The following is a 16,818-nucleotide window of genomic DNA, read 5'->3' as shown; positions in this document are numbered from 1 at the left end:
CGTTTGATGAAAGAACATGAAAGGCAATTTATTGAACTCTTTGATGTTACATAACCGGTTTGTTTTGTTTCGCACTTTCCAGCCACCATATAAGGCCAACACACCATTCAAATACTGTATTACAATACATTAAAGTTCAATTATTTGTTTATGTGATGATGAAGCTGCAGACAAAATCACTCATAATAGATGTCTTTTTTTCCCCCTTGTTGTTAAATAAACTATTGGTGAAAGCCACAAATTGACAATGACTAGCATGAGTAAATTAAGTTGTAAACCTCGAGCACGTTCAGAGCGTAGTATTTCAGCGCCATCTCGTGGCTTCTTTCATGAGGCAATATTTTCACATTTAGACTGTGAAGACTATAGAACAAAAGCAAAAAAACACCAACGTTTTTCTACATTCACTGCTCTAATAATTTTCGTTCTTTTTGTTCACTGGTCAAATATGTAGCTATATTTAACATGTCCAGTGTGTGTACATTTTAAATACTTCAGATGAGACGGAAACCTACTATAATAAAAGGAAAATACAATCCCCCAAACTACACGCCATTAAAAATAAATAATATAAACAGCAAAAGACTTTGAAGCTGTGGCGTTCACTAAAATGATACATCACGTTAAAATTGTCCATTGTAACGTATCAATAAAGCTTTTTTTTTCTTTTTTTTTAATGAATCGTTCGAAACGATCGTGGGAGTTGTAGTTCATAAAATATGTACCTTTCGACCGTTTATGGCTTCTGGTGACCAGAAGCGACAGTTTAATGTATACTGTTACAGTATAAAAGTGTAAATATCTATTCAGTTAATGTAATTGTCAGTAAACACATTTATTTGAACTTTTACAGTGCGTGGGAAGCCTCAGCTTGAAGTCCGGAAGTAGGGCGGGACGTCGCCACTTTCCAAACATGGCCGTTAAGCCGTTGACTGCATCTGATCCTGCGCTCGGCTGAATTAGTCACACTTTGAGGAAGTCACTGGCAGCTCTGGACTTCGGGAACAGGTGGTTACGAAAATGTAGACGCCTGTCGGAGGCCTCTATATTTTCATAGCGAGCTAAAGTTGTGCGAATTTAGCTTTCCCAAACTTTTTATTTCGTACTTTATGCTAACGAGCGCGGTGAGCTAACGCCGATCTCCCAACCTTAACTTGAGTCAACTTTTTCTCCCCAAGCGGCTAACCCGAAATGGAGGAGTCCCATCGTCCAAACAATACGTCTGTGTGAAGATTTTTTTCCTTTAAGGACGTCCTCCTGTTCAACCTTCAGACGGACTTTCACTTAAAAGCTTCCATTTGATGTGTTTCCCCACCAGTGGAAGCTAGTTCTTCAAAACGCCCATTAAACGGAAGCTTCGACAGAGCGGACATAAACAATGTTTTCTGTCAAACCCATGAAACCAACCTTCAAGTGTTATCTTCCTCCTGTGCAGGTACATGGACGCAACACAAATGTTTATGAAATTGTGTCTTAGATCTAATGTGGGGAAATTAACAGATTCTTAGTTGCATGCAGACTCACTTTCATAGGTGGCGAAACTACTCACAGACAGCACTCTGGTAAACGTAGAAGTAGTGATTCAACTCCTGTACTTATGAAAAAGTGCAGACCCTGATCTACTTCAAAGTAAACATTTTTTGTGTGTTTTGAAAACTCAAAAGGAAAAAAAAAACTGTAGAGTACATTTTCCCCACTTTTAACTTCCAAATCAAAACATGTAGCAGGTCACCTAACATTAAAAAACAAACAAACAAACAAACAAAACAAAAAAACTGTTGTTGTTGAGGTTAATTCTTCATGTTGCTGCTGGACCTGGTTTTTCCACCTCATTAGACACCAAGATAGCAATTACCATTCTTTGTCTTTTTTTACAGTTGTGTCATCATCTGCAGAGGTTGGTTGGAAAAAAATTAGCAAGCCTCTTCTAACAAAGTAACAAGCAAATGTGTGGAAGTAAAACACGAGTAGAGATACATGAAAAATGTACCTACCGACTAGAGTAGAGCGTAGTTTGTTACATCCTGCGACTGCTTTTAAAACATTAAGTTTAAAAAAATAAATAGAAATATGCAGGGCCCAACCGTTATGGATTTTTTAAAGGCCAATTCAGATATTTGGTAGAAATTCCGATAGCTGATTAATCATCTTATATATATATATATATATATATGAACTAAATAATTTAATCACATTGAAGTTTTCAATTCCAGGTAGAATGTGCACCCATACATACTCTGGTGAAAGTTGGATGAAATATTTGGTCAGATAAGTTACTAATATTTATTTTATGTACACATAATACAGCGTAGGAAAGTTAATTTATTGTATTTCAGTAGTTCAACTGAAAATGGAAAGATAGACAATGCTGTATTTTTCAGATTTTAGAATCAGTTTGGAAAGTACTTTCACTAGTCCAACTTTGAGCCAATTTCAGTCATAAATTGGTGACTTTTTTTTATTTAGCTAAACTGTAATTGTGAAAACTTTCAACTTGTGAATACTTTTTAACTTGAATTACTGAAATTAATACATTGTTCCACAATTTTGTAATTTCTTGAAATCTGACATACAGTAATGTTGTTTAACTTGTTTGAGTGTAGGTGCAGTAGATTGCTGCCTTTGAAGACCGTGATTTTTGTTTAGAGGGAACTCTTAATGGTCCACTAAACTCATAAACAAGTGATGTGTCATCAGCATTCAGCATTGTTAGCTTTCCATTTTTATAAATTGTAACAGGATCCAATTTGGAACTATTTGGAGACTTGGTGCATATAAGACACTATTTGGTAAAACATAAAGGCTTTGTATAAATGGCAGTGTTTGGGGAGCCTTGCTATGTAGCTGCTCTTTCTATGGAAAAAATAAACAAAGTGATAATTCTCATGACCTACTTTGGAATGTCACATTTTTGCCATTATTCATTAACCACCGACTGCTGGTTACTGTGTTTCCTGTTTAGAGTGATTTGAAGAAGACCATTGACCCCCCTATTAAAAAGTTGGAGCCTAAGCTACTTCCAGGTGAGCTGGTAAATGTTCTCTATAGTCCCAAGTGGACAATAAATATTATAAAAATATTTGATAGCTGCAGCCTCCGTAACAAACCATCCACATTCTAATAATTAGATGTGGGCCTACGCCTGTGTCTTGTGACATTTGAAACACTTTTGTTCCGGACAATTGCTGTCAACACAGCAGGGCAGGACAAGTGAATGTCAGGTGTCCGGTTTCACACCTCTCTCACACCTTTCTGGGAATTCGTTTACATAACTGGCGCCATCCCATCCCTGTTGTGGTCCTGATTCTACCTCAGAAGGCTGAAAATGTATCGCTGTCATTTATACAGTACAGCAACGCGGTGAAATAAAGGGATACACAATATCAGACTTTACTTTTGCTAACAAAGTTTAGCAACGCTAACAATAAATGACAAGTGGCTTTTGTCAGACACTGAATATATTTTGAGTATAGGGTAATTGGGGGGTTGGTGAGCTTTCTCAGTAGTACCACCTTGTCATTTTGCAATTTTATCTTTTTACATCTTGCCCTTTTTAAATGTCTTGTATTGTTTTTTTCTTATCATGTGGGTTTTTCTTTAGTATATAACTGCTACAAAGCACTGACGTGGAAGTTGGTTTCAAGTGTTATGCCAGCTAATTAGAAGAATTCAGTCTCACATGCAGCTGCTTCATTAACTGTAGTAGCAGGAGAGTTTTCAATTCTAAATATAATTCTGGTTGAGGACTGACCAGATGACAAGGGATCCTCAAGGAAGTGGCTCAGTGCAGCCTTTAAAATAAAACTGTGGTGTGCCAATTAAAAGTAGTAATTCACAAGTGAAATACCATGTGGAAGAATAATTATACTCTTGAACAAAATAAAAAAAACATTATATACTTGAGCAGAATGCCTTCACATGGAGTCAAAGTGAAAGTGCCGAAACATTTTTGTACAGAATTTACCACAGCTTCCTGGTCATGAGTTTGGTTCACTTGATGAAACGCTTCTTCTTTTTAATGTCTTGGGAAGTTTGTGATGTGATGGCTCATACCACGTTAACACTATGTTCCCAGTGGCCGCGACATCCCAGCTTGCCTAAAACATATTGTCTTTATTCAAGTCTTGAAAAGTCTTCTCACGGTCTAACACAGTATCCACGACAAGCTATGGTGGGGATGGGACTGCTGAGTCCTGGAGGCTCAAAGGCGCACTGCGGTTCAGCTTATGGTCTACCATGGATGCTGTTACGTTCCATCCTGGCTCGTCACATTCTGATGGGTCCCTCACCTTTATTAAAATAGAACTTTATTTTATGTGTTACATGAGCTAGGGCTGTGCAATTAATTGAAATTCAATTACAATTTCAATTGCACTCCACAATTACAACATTAGCCTAATCGTAAAAAAAAGAACGTTTATTAAACTAATTTTTTAGCTGTTTAAATTAGTACATTTGCACCTTTTTTATAACCTTGCCAGCAAGCTGAATTAGCGGTATTTGTGTGTTCACAATCTCCGGAGAATACATCTTGTACCGCTCCCGCTGATACGTTTGCAGCCAACCTTTTTTAGGTCGGACCAATCAGGCGTTGATCAGGGCGGGACAAAACCATTCAGCGCTGATTGCGGGGGGGAAACAGACAAACCTAACAGACAAATGGATGCTGCAATTAATTCTGTTCATGCAGAATTACTCACCGTTTCCTTGTTGAATTTGAAAAGCGAGAGGCGGTTTGTTCTTCTTCAATTTGAGCCTGGAAAAACCCTGTATGTGTCATATACTATACTGTGATCTGTCCTTCCACCTGGTATTACTTGTAATCACAGCCTTGCACAATAAAAAATTGACATAATGACTAATAATTCAAGAAGTTTCAACAGTCGGAAGAGGGAAGGGTAATTACGCCACAACGGTACCAGTGCACCCTAAAGCTGTCAATTTAAAAAGTTTAACATTGTTTTCAAATGCCCATTTATTAGCTTCTTCAAAATTTTGAACGGGTTTCTGATTTCAGGGGAAATTGTAGTTAACGAGGTAAACTTTGTGAGGAAATGCATCAGTGCCGAAAGCAGCCAAGATGACCTTTGGGGGAAGTTGATATGTACCAACTTTAAGGTCTCCTTCATCCCTCAAGATGCTCCAATCAAACCGGTAAGATTAAAAGGTTGTTTTGTGGTCATGTACTGAATAAAATGCCAGTCGCTGTCAGCAAAAAGTGTTACTCGTGCGTAAAAAAAATAGCAAAAGATGAATGAATGACTCAAAATGGTGTACGGTATTCCCACTTCCATGTCTGTAGTGTGAATGAGCTATGAAAGAGGAAGTAAACTTTCCTGTTCTTCATTGTGAAGTGAGAACATGCGTCATTTCCACCTATGCTATACTGCAGACTGTTTCAGAGATAATAAAGTGCCAAGTCACTGCTGAACCAGATTTTAGTGGGTCGAGTCACACATTCTGCTTTTGTTTTGTCGCTCAGAAGTTTCAGCTGTCCCACCTGCTTCTCGGAGAGCATGATATCCCGCTGACATGTTTAGAGCACGTGGTAACAGGTAAGACTGGTCCCTACTTTGGGCACATTAAATGCTTGTTGTTTTGTTTTCACTGGATATTTGTAGAACAGGGGTGTCAAACACATATTAGCACAGGGGCCGCATGGTAGAAAATATATTACTAAGTGGGCCGGAGAGGTAAAATAATGGTATATAACTTCAAAACAATTGCCGTCAATTATACGAAGATTTTTTCGATTTTTGGGCAAATTACGGAGCTCAACTGTAATCTATTGTTAAAAAAAAATAACACAAATGCAAACGAAACGCAGCAGCAGTTTGCCTGTATGAGTTCCGGACGTGTTAAATCTGTTTTGCATATATATAGTTCCCAGAATGCATTGTGTGGCACAGTTAATGAAGTTAATGAAGATGTTAATCCTTATAATATGTAATTGTGGTACCAGTAATTGAATTTGTGTCATATTTAAAACGTTTATGTTGGTCCATGATTAAAAAATATATCTATATTTTTTTTTAAACAAACCACAACTTTAATTAAGTTGGATGTAAAATAGTGACTTCCAGGGCGAGTCAGTAAGTACATTACTCATCTTAGGACTGCTTGTGAAATTACAAATTTATATATTTTATTGTGGCTGGCTGATTAATTGGTCCGACAATATTATTATTTATTTTTTTCTTCACTTTACAAAATTGTCTCGCGGGCCTGATCCGGCCCGCGGGCCGTACGTTTGACACCCCTGTTGTAGAATTAATGACTCTTCTTTAGCTGTTACCTGATCTACCCTCTGATAACAAGTGATGCCAGCACAAAGTGTCTTATTTGCTGATAATACAACTTTCTACGTTCAGGAGAAAACCTGAAGCAGCTTCTGACTACTGTGGAGTATGAATTGAATATATTAAAAAACTGGTTTGATGTGAATAAATTATCATTGAATTTAAATAAAACCAAGTTCATAGTTTTTGGCACTAGACAAATCACTCATCAAGTCAAAATTATGGTGAATTCAATTGAAATAGAAAGGGTGAATGAAAATAAATTCCTTGGAGTTGTTATCGATGATAAATTATGTTGGAAGCCACACATAGAAACTGTTAAAAGGAAAATGTCAAAAATCATAGGGATACTCTATAAAAGTAAGGATGTTTTAAACATGAAATCATTATATATATTATATAGTTCACTATTATTACCATATTTGACCTATTGTGTAGAATTATGGGGAATGGCATATAAAACAAATACTAACACCGTTTTCAAATTGCAAAAGAAAGCTATAAGAATTATTAATCGATCAAAATATACAGAACCAACACATCCACTATTTATGAAATGAAATGCAATGAAATTTTATGACTTGGTGGATTTTAAAATAGCACAAATAATGTATAAAGTTTACAACAATTTACTCTGCCACAGTACTCAGAAGTTATTTGAAATGAGACACAGTCCTTATGATATAAGGGGTACAAGTGTGTACAAAAAACCCAAAACAAGAACAAATATTAAGCAAAGGTGTGTATCTGTAAAAGGTGTTGATCTGTGGAATCATTTGGGAATTGATCTGAAAAATTGTGACTCAATGCTGGAGTTTAACAAAATGTTTAAAAGTAAAGTTCAAAAAAATTATCTATGTCAGACCAGAATATGAAAATTGTACATGTGAGTATGTGTAAATGATCTAGATAGGTATTATGGTATATGTTTAGTAAATTTATGTATATATGTTTTTGGTAAATGTGAATATGTTTAAGTGCACTTGTGTATATATATAACTTGGGTTATATATTTTATTTATTATTATTATTATTATTATTATTATTATTATTATTATTATTTTTTTTTATAATAGTAAATTAAAATTGTATTAATAATGAAATAAGTTTAAATATATTTAGTAAAAGGGGTAGGACTAGATAAGTTTCTAACTTCTTCCTACTCCCTTTTGAACATGTAAGTTATGATTGATTGAATGATTATTTTATTGGGATTTTCTTCTCTTTTGATTGTTGTTGTTGTTGTTGTTTTTTCCCTTATCTCTGCTGTTCATCTGTTTATATGTTCAATAAATTAAAAAAAAAAAAAAAAAGGCATTTGATTGTGGATTAGCCTTGTTTGCACATCCCACTAATGGCTTACAAGCAGGCCCCACTGAGCACAGAAGAAAGTGTGTTGTAATGATGAGGCCCGCTTGTTTCATGCTAACACATAGGGCTTTGTCTAAATCCAAAGGCTGAGTGATATCAGGACTCATTTTGGCTAACACCTGATTATGTTTTCCAGTTGTATACACAGCTGTAGCTGCTTTTTATGAATGTTTTTTTGGCGCATTTAATAAAATACCCCGTTCATACTTTTACTCCTTTCAGTGAATGATACAAAGGGGAAGAAGAAGGTTTTGGGATCAAACCAAAAGCTCAAGTTTAACCCCACTGAGCTCATCCTTTACTGTAAAGACTTGCGGATCATAAGGTTCTGCTTTGATGAGGCCGGGCCGGAGAGTGCTAAAAAGGTAAGTGATTGCTTCTTTTGAGGTTCTCTATGCCAGGTCATTTTTTATGTGGTCTTGAATCAGTTTAAAGATTCAGCATTTGGGCATGAATAGTTGTAATCAGCGTTTATATTAGGGAAAGTCCCAGAACACACATCATATTTTTGCTACCAGGATCTGGTCATCAACTAATGAGAGAAGACGTGATTGATGCCTTTTTTTATCTTTTTTTTTTTTTTTTTAAACCTTGTCTTGGTAGTCACAATAAAAAAATAAAAATATAAAAAAATATTCATAACAGAACCTTTCATAATGTTAATTACTGGAATTGGATTGCCATGAACTGCATTTAGCGTTAAAAAATTGTAAAAATTGAAGAAGTCTTGTGGTTGTGTATGATGACCTTGACCCTGCATTTTTCGATACAATTATGTTTTTACCTACAGATTTTGTTTTGATGTCTTGTATGTGAAGATTAGTGCTGACTATCAATTTTGTGCACTTGCTTCCTCTGTACATGTCGAAGTTGAATGCTGCTGCCCCTTTCATTTCCTTCTGCGTACACACATACACTAATTTAATGACATGGCCACTTCCTCAATAACGAGAATAATTATAACGTCATGATTTAACCATCGTATAGTTTCTTCCTTAGTGGTAGCTACAACTTAAACATGTTTGACAAGTGAAATTCAGTTATGTAAAGTTGTGCTGTGGACGTTTGTACATTTCTATAAAACGTGGCAGTGACTGAACACATGAATATACAAAGTTTGTGTCTCATCTCTTGCCATGCCATCTGGGAGCTATTTCCGCAGTCTGTACCTGTGCCACATTTGGCAAGCAATATATATACATGTAGTGTACACACGACAAGACTATGGTTCTATAAGTATTTGATGTCAGTCAATACCAGTACCGGACCGTAAGCCTGAACCTAAAGAAGCAATTGAGTGAAAAAGACACCTTTCATGGTCTCATTCCAGATAATGGTTTAGTGGCTTGTGTGCATAATAAATATTATACTGTACTTGAATTTCACGATGAAATGACATTACAGTAGTGCCTTGAGATACGAGCAGTCCGGCTGCTGTTGTTTGGAGGATTTTTTTTTGCTTTGACTTGTGAGCAAATGTTCGAGACACAAACAGTCTCTGGTGGCATTGAACTCGACACACTTCACAAAAAGCTGCAGTTTGTCAGATCGTGATGGAATTACTGTCAAACTGAAGACAACGGAGAGAATTAAACATATTTATTTTTTTTTTTTTTTTTTACACAACCACGTAGCTTTCTTTTACTTAGGAAAGTCAGTTTAGCTTAATGCTAACAAACAATGCAAAATGTTATAGACCGGTTAACACATAACATTGGTGTTGCTGTGTTATCCTCTGCAGTTATTGAGTCAGTTGTTGACCAACATCTCCACATACAGACAGTGTAAACTTGATATAACAGACAAATTATGGGGAGGGGTTGTTCACTATAGCCGATGGTCCATTACATTCTTCTTTTTATGTTCTAAAAACAAATGGTAATGGTAACTCGAGCCGCAATGTTCGTACACTTCCTTATTTCACCACCGTGACCGACGATTGGATTCATAGTTAAGGGTTTGGGAAAGAAAACTGTAAACTTTCTTTAAAAAAACAAACAAACAAAAAACCCATAAACTTTTAAATTCTGTAGAGTGTCTTAATATTATAATTTCTTATTAAAAACCACATGACAAAATGTTTTTTTTGGGGGGAAGCTGGAACAGATTAATGGCATTTCCATTCATATCAGTGGGGAAGGATGATTTGAGCGTTTGGACTTCCGAACAGTATCACAAAATGAATTGAACACTTGTCTCAAGGGACGACTGTATAAAAATTATAAGTGTGGGAAGATGGGGTGATTTTACAACCAGCGTGAGAGTGAATATGAGCCATCTCACTGCATTGTCTCATAGGGCAAATAGTCATATGATGTCATTTCCTGTATTTGGCCGCTGTGAACTCTTGTAATATGTTCAGACTGAGAAGGTTCGCTTTGCTCCAACATGGGAGTTCTGGAATAGAAGTGTATTAGCCCCTCCTCACTGCTGTACAAATTTAGGAACACAATGTTAGTAATTACAGTGAGACGTTAAAAAAATAGTTCTGGCTCTTTTTCTCTTTACGGCATATGGAATTAAGCCAACCTATAATAACTTATTTTGCCATAGTGAATTACAGAGTCTGGTACTCCCTTATACACGCACACACACTGTGTTTTCTTTGGTGTCCTCATGCTAATCACAGCTTCTCTACTGAATGGCCTGCTTTGTGTGACTCCAGTGCAATCCAGAGCAAAAAGGCTTGGTTCCCAGGTCACTCTTGTTCTTGTGTTAAAAGCATGACTTTAGTTTGGGGTTTTTTCCTGGTCCTCTGAATGAAATATTCATAAAACATAGTCTTACCCAGTTTGATTCAGTCATTCGGTTGTGCTTCTCCTCTCGTAGGTTTGTCTCGCTATTGCTCACTACTCTCATCCAGCCGATCTGCACCTGCTGTTTGGCTTTGAGTATCACGGGCGGCGGTACCATGAATCCAAAGGTTCTAAAAACATTCATTTCTCATAATAATAAAATATTACAAATGTTTCTTCTTTATACATACAAATGTAAATGACTTCCCGTGTCTTTATTTTCCAGCTGAGCGACTCAACGGCTCCATCCGGCGAGGAGCATTACAAACGCCCATTTTTGACAGACGATCTGAGTGGGACAGAGAGATCAAAAGAACGGGAGCCTCGGAGTGGAGAGTGTGCTCCATAAACGAGCTCTACAACATCTCTCCAAGGTTTGGACTGCTGTTATTTTGCAAGTGCAATGAGCGTGAAGGAAAGTATGCCAGCACCTCCTTGAATATTATTGCCTGTCTAAAATTCTCCCTGGAGTCATACCTGGTATGTTTTGGCAAGACTGATATTTACACTCTAAACTGTTTTGCTGTGTTTCACTTGTAATGCCTGTCTCCATTTGACTGGAGGTGTGACTGAGTCCAAAAGTGACCTCATAGAGGTTGCATTGTAATCATTGTTCAGTGTTTTATGCGGCTGTTTACTCCTTAATTACACATTTGCAACTTGACACATGAAATGGCTGTGAACAATGTACTTGCATGAACAACAAACACTTTTTGAGAGCATAAATTTTGTAACTCATTGTCCTTTTTTTTTTTTTCTCTCTCTCTCTACTGGTTCTCAGTCTTCCAGAGTACATTGTCGTCCCAGTTTCTCTCGCAGACCAGGATCTAAAGCAGTACTCTATATATGTAACTGGCAACCGCCTCCCAGTGAGTGGCAATTCCACTTAACGTGTGCTGCTTGTCAAAAAATGACCAGGAATTGTTTTTCATTTTGCTTCCTTTCACCCCACCAAGTTGAGCCATTATTTCCTTTGCTGTAGCTTTGGTGCTGGAATCACCGCAATGGAAGCGCTCTTGTGCGCATGGCCAGCGTGTGTGACCCGGTTCAGCAGAGGAAGATTGAGCAGAGGTATTATATTCTAATTTAAAATCACTCCTTATTGCCCTAAATGGTGAGTTTGCCATTTTGTAGTACTGTTGGAATATCTTTGGTAAGTAGTTTTGGTAAGTAAGAAACATTTGGGATACGACCACAGTATGGTGGCAGTGAATTCAACTCACTTCACAACAAGCAGCAGTTTGGCAAGGGGATAGATGTACAAGTTTTCACTACTGTATTTTTAATCATATTTTTGTATTTGGTCTTTGAAATAAGATACGTTATTAATCATTCAAAAACAAGGTCAATCCCGGTTGAAGATTGCAGTTAAACTTAACAAAATACAAGTATGTGTTTATGTAAAACAACCGTTTTTTTTTTTGTGTTCGTTTGTTTTTTTAACTTAGGAGTAGACAGATGTTAGCGTAACGCTAGCAAACGATGCAAAATTCTAGGCTAACCAAACTGACATAGTTGTTGCTATATTATACTTTAGCAATGGCTTTTTAAACACAAATGTTAGACCAATACACAGCCATATATTCTTTATCCTCTGCGAAGAATGCATAATATAACTGTTGCTTCCTGTGAACTGGCCTTATTTATAGCCGTTTGTCTGAATTATACTGCCCCCATATTGCCAAGGCACGCACACTGGATGGAACAAGACTGTCCATTGAATTGAAGCCAAAAAAAAAGGGGGGGGGGATGCTAAAAGGCTAAAATTTCTATTAAATTATGTCATTACAGTATAGTTTTATGAAGTACAACATCGTAAGACGCATGACAAAATGGCTTGTTGGGGAGGTTAGCATGAATTCAAATTATACTTGTATAATCAAACCGGTATATCGTTTGTATTAATTTTTTTGTAAAATACACTCTGCTTAAAACAAAATAATGCTATGATTTAGTAATTTAGTTTGGACTATGGAAAGCGAACCAGCTATCGTTCATCATAATTATTTACCAGTTAATCTATGCTACATTTTATCCAGTAGTCCACTATATAAATATCCATAGCGTGTAGGAAGCAGAGGATGACTTCATTATTTTGAACACAGCCCAGGTTCTCCAGCAGTACAACTTTGGTGCTCGAAAATGACAGTTGTTTGAATTTTAGAGTTCATTAATCCTCAGTGTGTCTTGTACAATGTGTTAGGATCATCACTGCCATCACAAAAAGCCACCCACAATGCAGTGAAGTCTTCACTTTAGACTTGGACAAGTCTCTGCCCAACATCCAGGACATCCAGAGTTCTTTCGTCAAAATCCGACAGATCTGTGTCATAGGTGAGCCCTTGTCGACAGCTCCCATCTGGACACAGAAGGAATTTCTCAACATTCTTGAGTTCAGTTTAGATTACAAAGATTCTGTTTTGATTGTGTGCAGATCCTTTTGAGGAGACTGAGGAAAGGTGGCTTTCATCCATTGAAAACTCCCGATGGCTTGAGTATGTCAGGTATGGAGTGTATATGGTAGCAGCTCATAAACTGCCCGAGTATGGAAACCGTTACATAATTTCTAATGTCAAAAACACTGATTGCAGGGCCTTCCTGAAGCACGCATCTGAGATAGTGTACCACTTGGAGGGGAGGAATGTTTCAGTCATTCTCCAAGGTAAAACACTTGTAGGTCAAGACCAACATAAGGTGCCTTTGAGACTTTCCTATTTTTACTAAAAACAAAAAAAATACTTTCCAGTGAACTTCACATTATTTTAAACTGATATGCTGTTAGACATTACGCATCATTGCACTGAATCAGTCGAAAGATCTTCATGCAAATAATTTGATTTTGTTCCCATCATCTTCAACAGAGGAAGAGGACCGCGACCTGAACTGCGTGGTGTCCTCTTTGGTGCAGCTCATGGTGGACCCTCACTATCGCAGCCTAGTTGGATTTCAAGGTTTGGTGCAGAAGGAGTGGGTGATGGCAGGCCATCGCTTCTTGGACAGATGCAACCACTTGAAAAAGAATGACAAAGAGGAGGTACTTGCCCATTTGTACATGATAATGACATTTTTTTTTTTTTTTAATTAAGACACTTACATTGTGTTTATTTTTTTTTAAGTCCCCACTGTTCATGCTGTTCCTGGACTGCGTGTGGCAAATGATGAACCAGTATCCAGCTGCATTTGAGTTCACAGAAGCTTATCTGACAGTCTTAAGTGATAGCATGTGGATCCCATTCTTCAGCACTTTCCTCTTCAGTTCTCCTAAACAACGTGCACAGTACTTGATGGTGAGAATGTGTGTGGGTGGGGGTCTTAAATAATAAGAATTTCTTTTCATTCTAATATTTTCACGAGACATTTTATGATGTCACGTGTTTGAGTGTTGTTTGATCGCTGATAGAATACTCGGCTTGTAAATAATATTCACTCGTCTCTTTTCTGTAGGACTTTGCAAGGAATAAAGCCATCCCTCAAGGCGAGGACCCAGTTGTGTACTTCCCTCCTGTGTGGGACTGGTCACAGCAATTTTCCACCAAAGACCAAACCCTTTTTAACAACCCCATGTACGTTGGCAAAGGAGCTCCATGTGTTCTCAATGGCGAAGTGAAAAGCTTTAGACGTACAAAGGTAACAAAGACTGAGCTTTTCTGTCTGCTGATTTATCTGGTTTATCTTTCGTATTGATTAAATGTTCCTGACAAAACATCCAGAATGTCACTGAGAGGTGATGATCGAGCTAGCCATCTCTGAATATGTGGACATTTTTGCTCCCCTTCCAGAAATACGGCTCCGTGTTCCGAGGAGCCTCCACATCGCTGCGTAACGGACTGAAGGGCGGGGAGGAGGCGCTCGCCCGACGAGGCTCCCTGGGGACCGAACTGAAGCCCGACTTCTCACCCATGAAATATGTGGTGGAGAGCCCGTCGGAGCGCTTCTTCAGAGAGTGGTTCTCTCGACCCGCTGACCAGCAGGGCCTCTTGCTCCCCCTGCTCACGCCCTCCCACTTGGCCCTCTGGAAGCTCTACTTCCTCCGCTGGGTGCCTGAAGCGTGCATTTCCAAAGGGGGTTCCATTACCGCCTACCACAAGCTCTCCCAACTGGTGGATGAAATCGAGATGCTGCAGAACCACCTCAGGCAGTACAAGGCGCCCACCCCGAGAGACACGCCCCTCCCCAGCCCAAAAGGGCCCCCTGCTGACCAAAGACGGATGTATTTTGAGGCCACTTCCCCAAACGATTCCCCGCCAGAATTCCTTTCCTCCTCTTTTCCTTTCACTCCTGTCGGAAACCTGTGTCGCCGAAGTATTCACGGAACCCCCATTAGCAAGTTTCTGAATGGGGCGAGGATCTGGCTCTCCACAGAGACGCTCGCTAACGACGCCCTCTGAGAATGCGCAGGCGGGGTTTTGTTTCGATCGCTGTTACTCTTAACAATGCAGACAATTCTAACAAAAATAACGTCTAATTTTTTTTTTTTTTAATTCATTATAAGCTAGAATTTGCAACATTGATGCTGCTTCAAAATCTGAGGCAACAACTGGAAGAGCATCAAAAGGAAAATGGCACCATCAATCATTCAAATGAATAAATCGAGAATGCAGAAGTACATCCTCCTCATTGGCCAGTGACGAGCTACTGTGATGTGCCCTCATACTGTGAAATATATAAAATATGGCTTTTATTTTCCCCACTTATATCGCACTTAAAATTTGCTGACGATAACTGCTCGTATGCCGGCCTTGCGTGATCATATCACCTTGTGAGATTTAGCCTTCAGAAGTCTCACAATACAGATTTTATTGCAGCAGCAATGATGCATTTCAACACTGATACAAAACTTGCGTACCTTCAAGGAAATATATTGACCAAACTTTTTTACTTGTGATTTTTTTCCCCTTCTAAATACAGAGCAGCACCCAATATAACACTACTAACTGCCCTATGCCAAGTGGTGCAAACAAAATGGATGCGTGCGCGTTTCCTACCACAAACTTAATGCTGTGTTTTGCTGTGGCGCTGATTTGAAATGACTTCACTGTGGTAAATATGTTGTCTTTTTTTCAGAGAGATTTCATCAAGAACTAATGTCTTAAACCATTCAGTTTCACAAAAGGACAGAGGACACAAAGCAATCTTTAGTTTTCTATAAAACGGTGGTCTCTTGTTTTGTAGCTGCTGAACCAAAGACTGTCCGGTGACAACGGGTATATGGTTCATTGTTTAAAGCTAGTAGTGAGACTCTTTTGATCACTGCTGTCTAACTTGAGACCACCGTGAAATTCCAAATACTAGTAAAATCATACAAACATTAAAACCACAACTGCACGTTTGATAATTGCAGTTTGCTGTACTATAGCCCTGCAAGGACTTAATAATAGCCTTTGATATTAGACAATAAAGTGACCTGTTTCATATAAGTGTAAAATTCCTTGGCAATAACGAATATTTTGTGTGAGTGCAGCATCTGCCCTACAAAAATGCTATTAATTGCACATTTTACCCAATTTATGGTTCTTCTTAAGGAGGGTGAACATAAGTTTTGGCAATTTTTATAGATTTTCTATGTGCTTAAAATCTGATATTTTTTAATGGTACTAAATAAGTCTAATCTTAATTTTGACTATATATTTTATGGAGAGATATTTATATGATGTTATCGCCCTCTGCTGATTCTATGATGACTGCGATCACTGTGACACAGTTCGATGTGCCAGCAGATGTATTTATTCATGTTATGCAAATGTTCTCTTAAGAGAGATGTCGTGGCTACTCTTTTTCTCTTGTGCCTTTTGGGAAGACTTTGTAATAATGCTCAATTATATCGGAGTTGTCTATTTGTGTTGATTTTGATGGCGTCTTAAACCTTTAACAGGTACTGCACTGAGAAGGGTTTCCTGGCAGAGAAGAGGGCTCAAACATGTACCGGTAACTAATCAATACATTTGATTTTCAACTGAGGTGCCTCTCTGTCTCATTTGTTCACCATAAACTGACTCATGGATGAAGTTTTACTGGATCGGTAGATGGAGAGCAATGGAGATGTGTTTTATGACTTACTTTGTATTAATACAATATTGCATAGGTGTAGCTCTTCAATTAAATTCAAATAAGAGTGAAAAATTATATGATTTGCTTAACTAAATGTGAGTGTAAGCCTTTTGTCAAATTTTATGCAAAGTTAATAGTAATATAAATTAGCCTACTTTTGAACAAATTCATTATCCATCCATGTGCTGAACCGCTTATCCTAAATAGTGTCAAGTTGATTATAAATGCATGTAATACAATTAATTTCAAAAATAAACTTTACATACCGACATTTAAACTGAACTGTTTTAAGTTTACGGGAAGGA

At 37.8% G+C, this 16,818-nt stretch overlaps 1 protein-coding gene across 2 annotated transcripts; it reads left to right on the top strand.

Moving 5' to 3' along the window:
• Window positions 1-853: 853 nt before the first annotated feature.
• On the top strand, window positions 854-16,422 carry mtmr10 (myotubularin related protein 10). Of its 2 annotated transcripts, XM_077518532.1 has the most exons (17): window positions 854-1,008; window positions 1,319-1,435; window positions 2,963-3,023; window positions 5,018-5,154; window positions 5,483-5,555; window positions 7,893-8,035; window positions 10,500-10,593; window positions 10,692-10,839; window positions 11,247-11,334; window positions 11,448-11,536; window positions 12,669-12,799; window positions 12,900-12,969; window positions 13,057-13,127; window positions 13,327-13,499; window positions 13,582-13,752; window positions 13,910-14,092; window positions 14,245-16,422. In XM_077518532.1, the coding sequence occupies exons 2-17, from the start codon at window positions 1,379-1,381 to the stop codon at window positions 14,851-14,853; spliced, it is 2,298 nt and encodes a 765-aa protein (XP_077374658.1). In that variant the 5' UTR covers window positions 854-1,008; window positions 1,319-1,378; the 3' UTR covers window positions 14,854-16,422. The 2 variants fall into 2 exon arrangements, with proteins under 2 accessions (XP_077374658.1, XP_077374657.1); XM_077518531.1 differs by having other exon boundaries at window positions 887-1,435.
• The last annotated feature ends 396 nt before the right edge of the window (window positions 16,423-16,818 follow it).

The sequence above is a fragment of the Festucalex cinctus genome, chromosome 4 (assembly GCF_051991245.1).
Source record: "Festucalex cinctus isolate MCC-2025b chromosome 4, RoL_Fcin_1.0, whole genome shotgun sequence".
In the NCBI taxonomy this organism is placed as follows: Eukaryota; Metazoa; Chordata; class Actinopteri; order Syngnathiformes; family Syngnathidae; genus Festucalex; species Festucalex cinctus.
This window is presented reverse-complemented; position numbering and strand designations above follow the sequence as displayed.

Coding starts and splice junctions, on each gene's coding strand:
- mtmr10 (XM_077518532.1), top strand. CDS start 1,379: ATGTTTTCTGTCAAACCCATGAAACCAACCTTCAAGTGTTATCTTCCT. Junction 11,335..11,447: donor TAACTGGCAACCGCCTCCCA/GTGAGTGGCAAT, acceptor CCTTTGCTGTAG/CTTTGGTGCTGGAATCACCG. Junction 12,800..12,899: donor CCGACAGATCTGTGTCATAG/GTGAGCCCTTGT, acceptor GATTGTGTGCAG/ATCCTTTTGAGGAGACTGAG.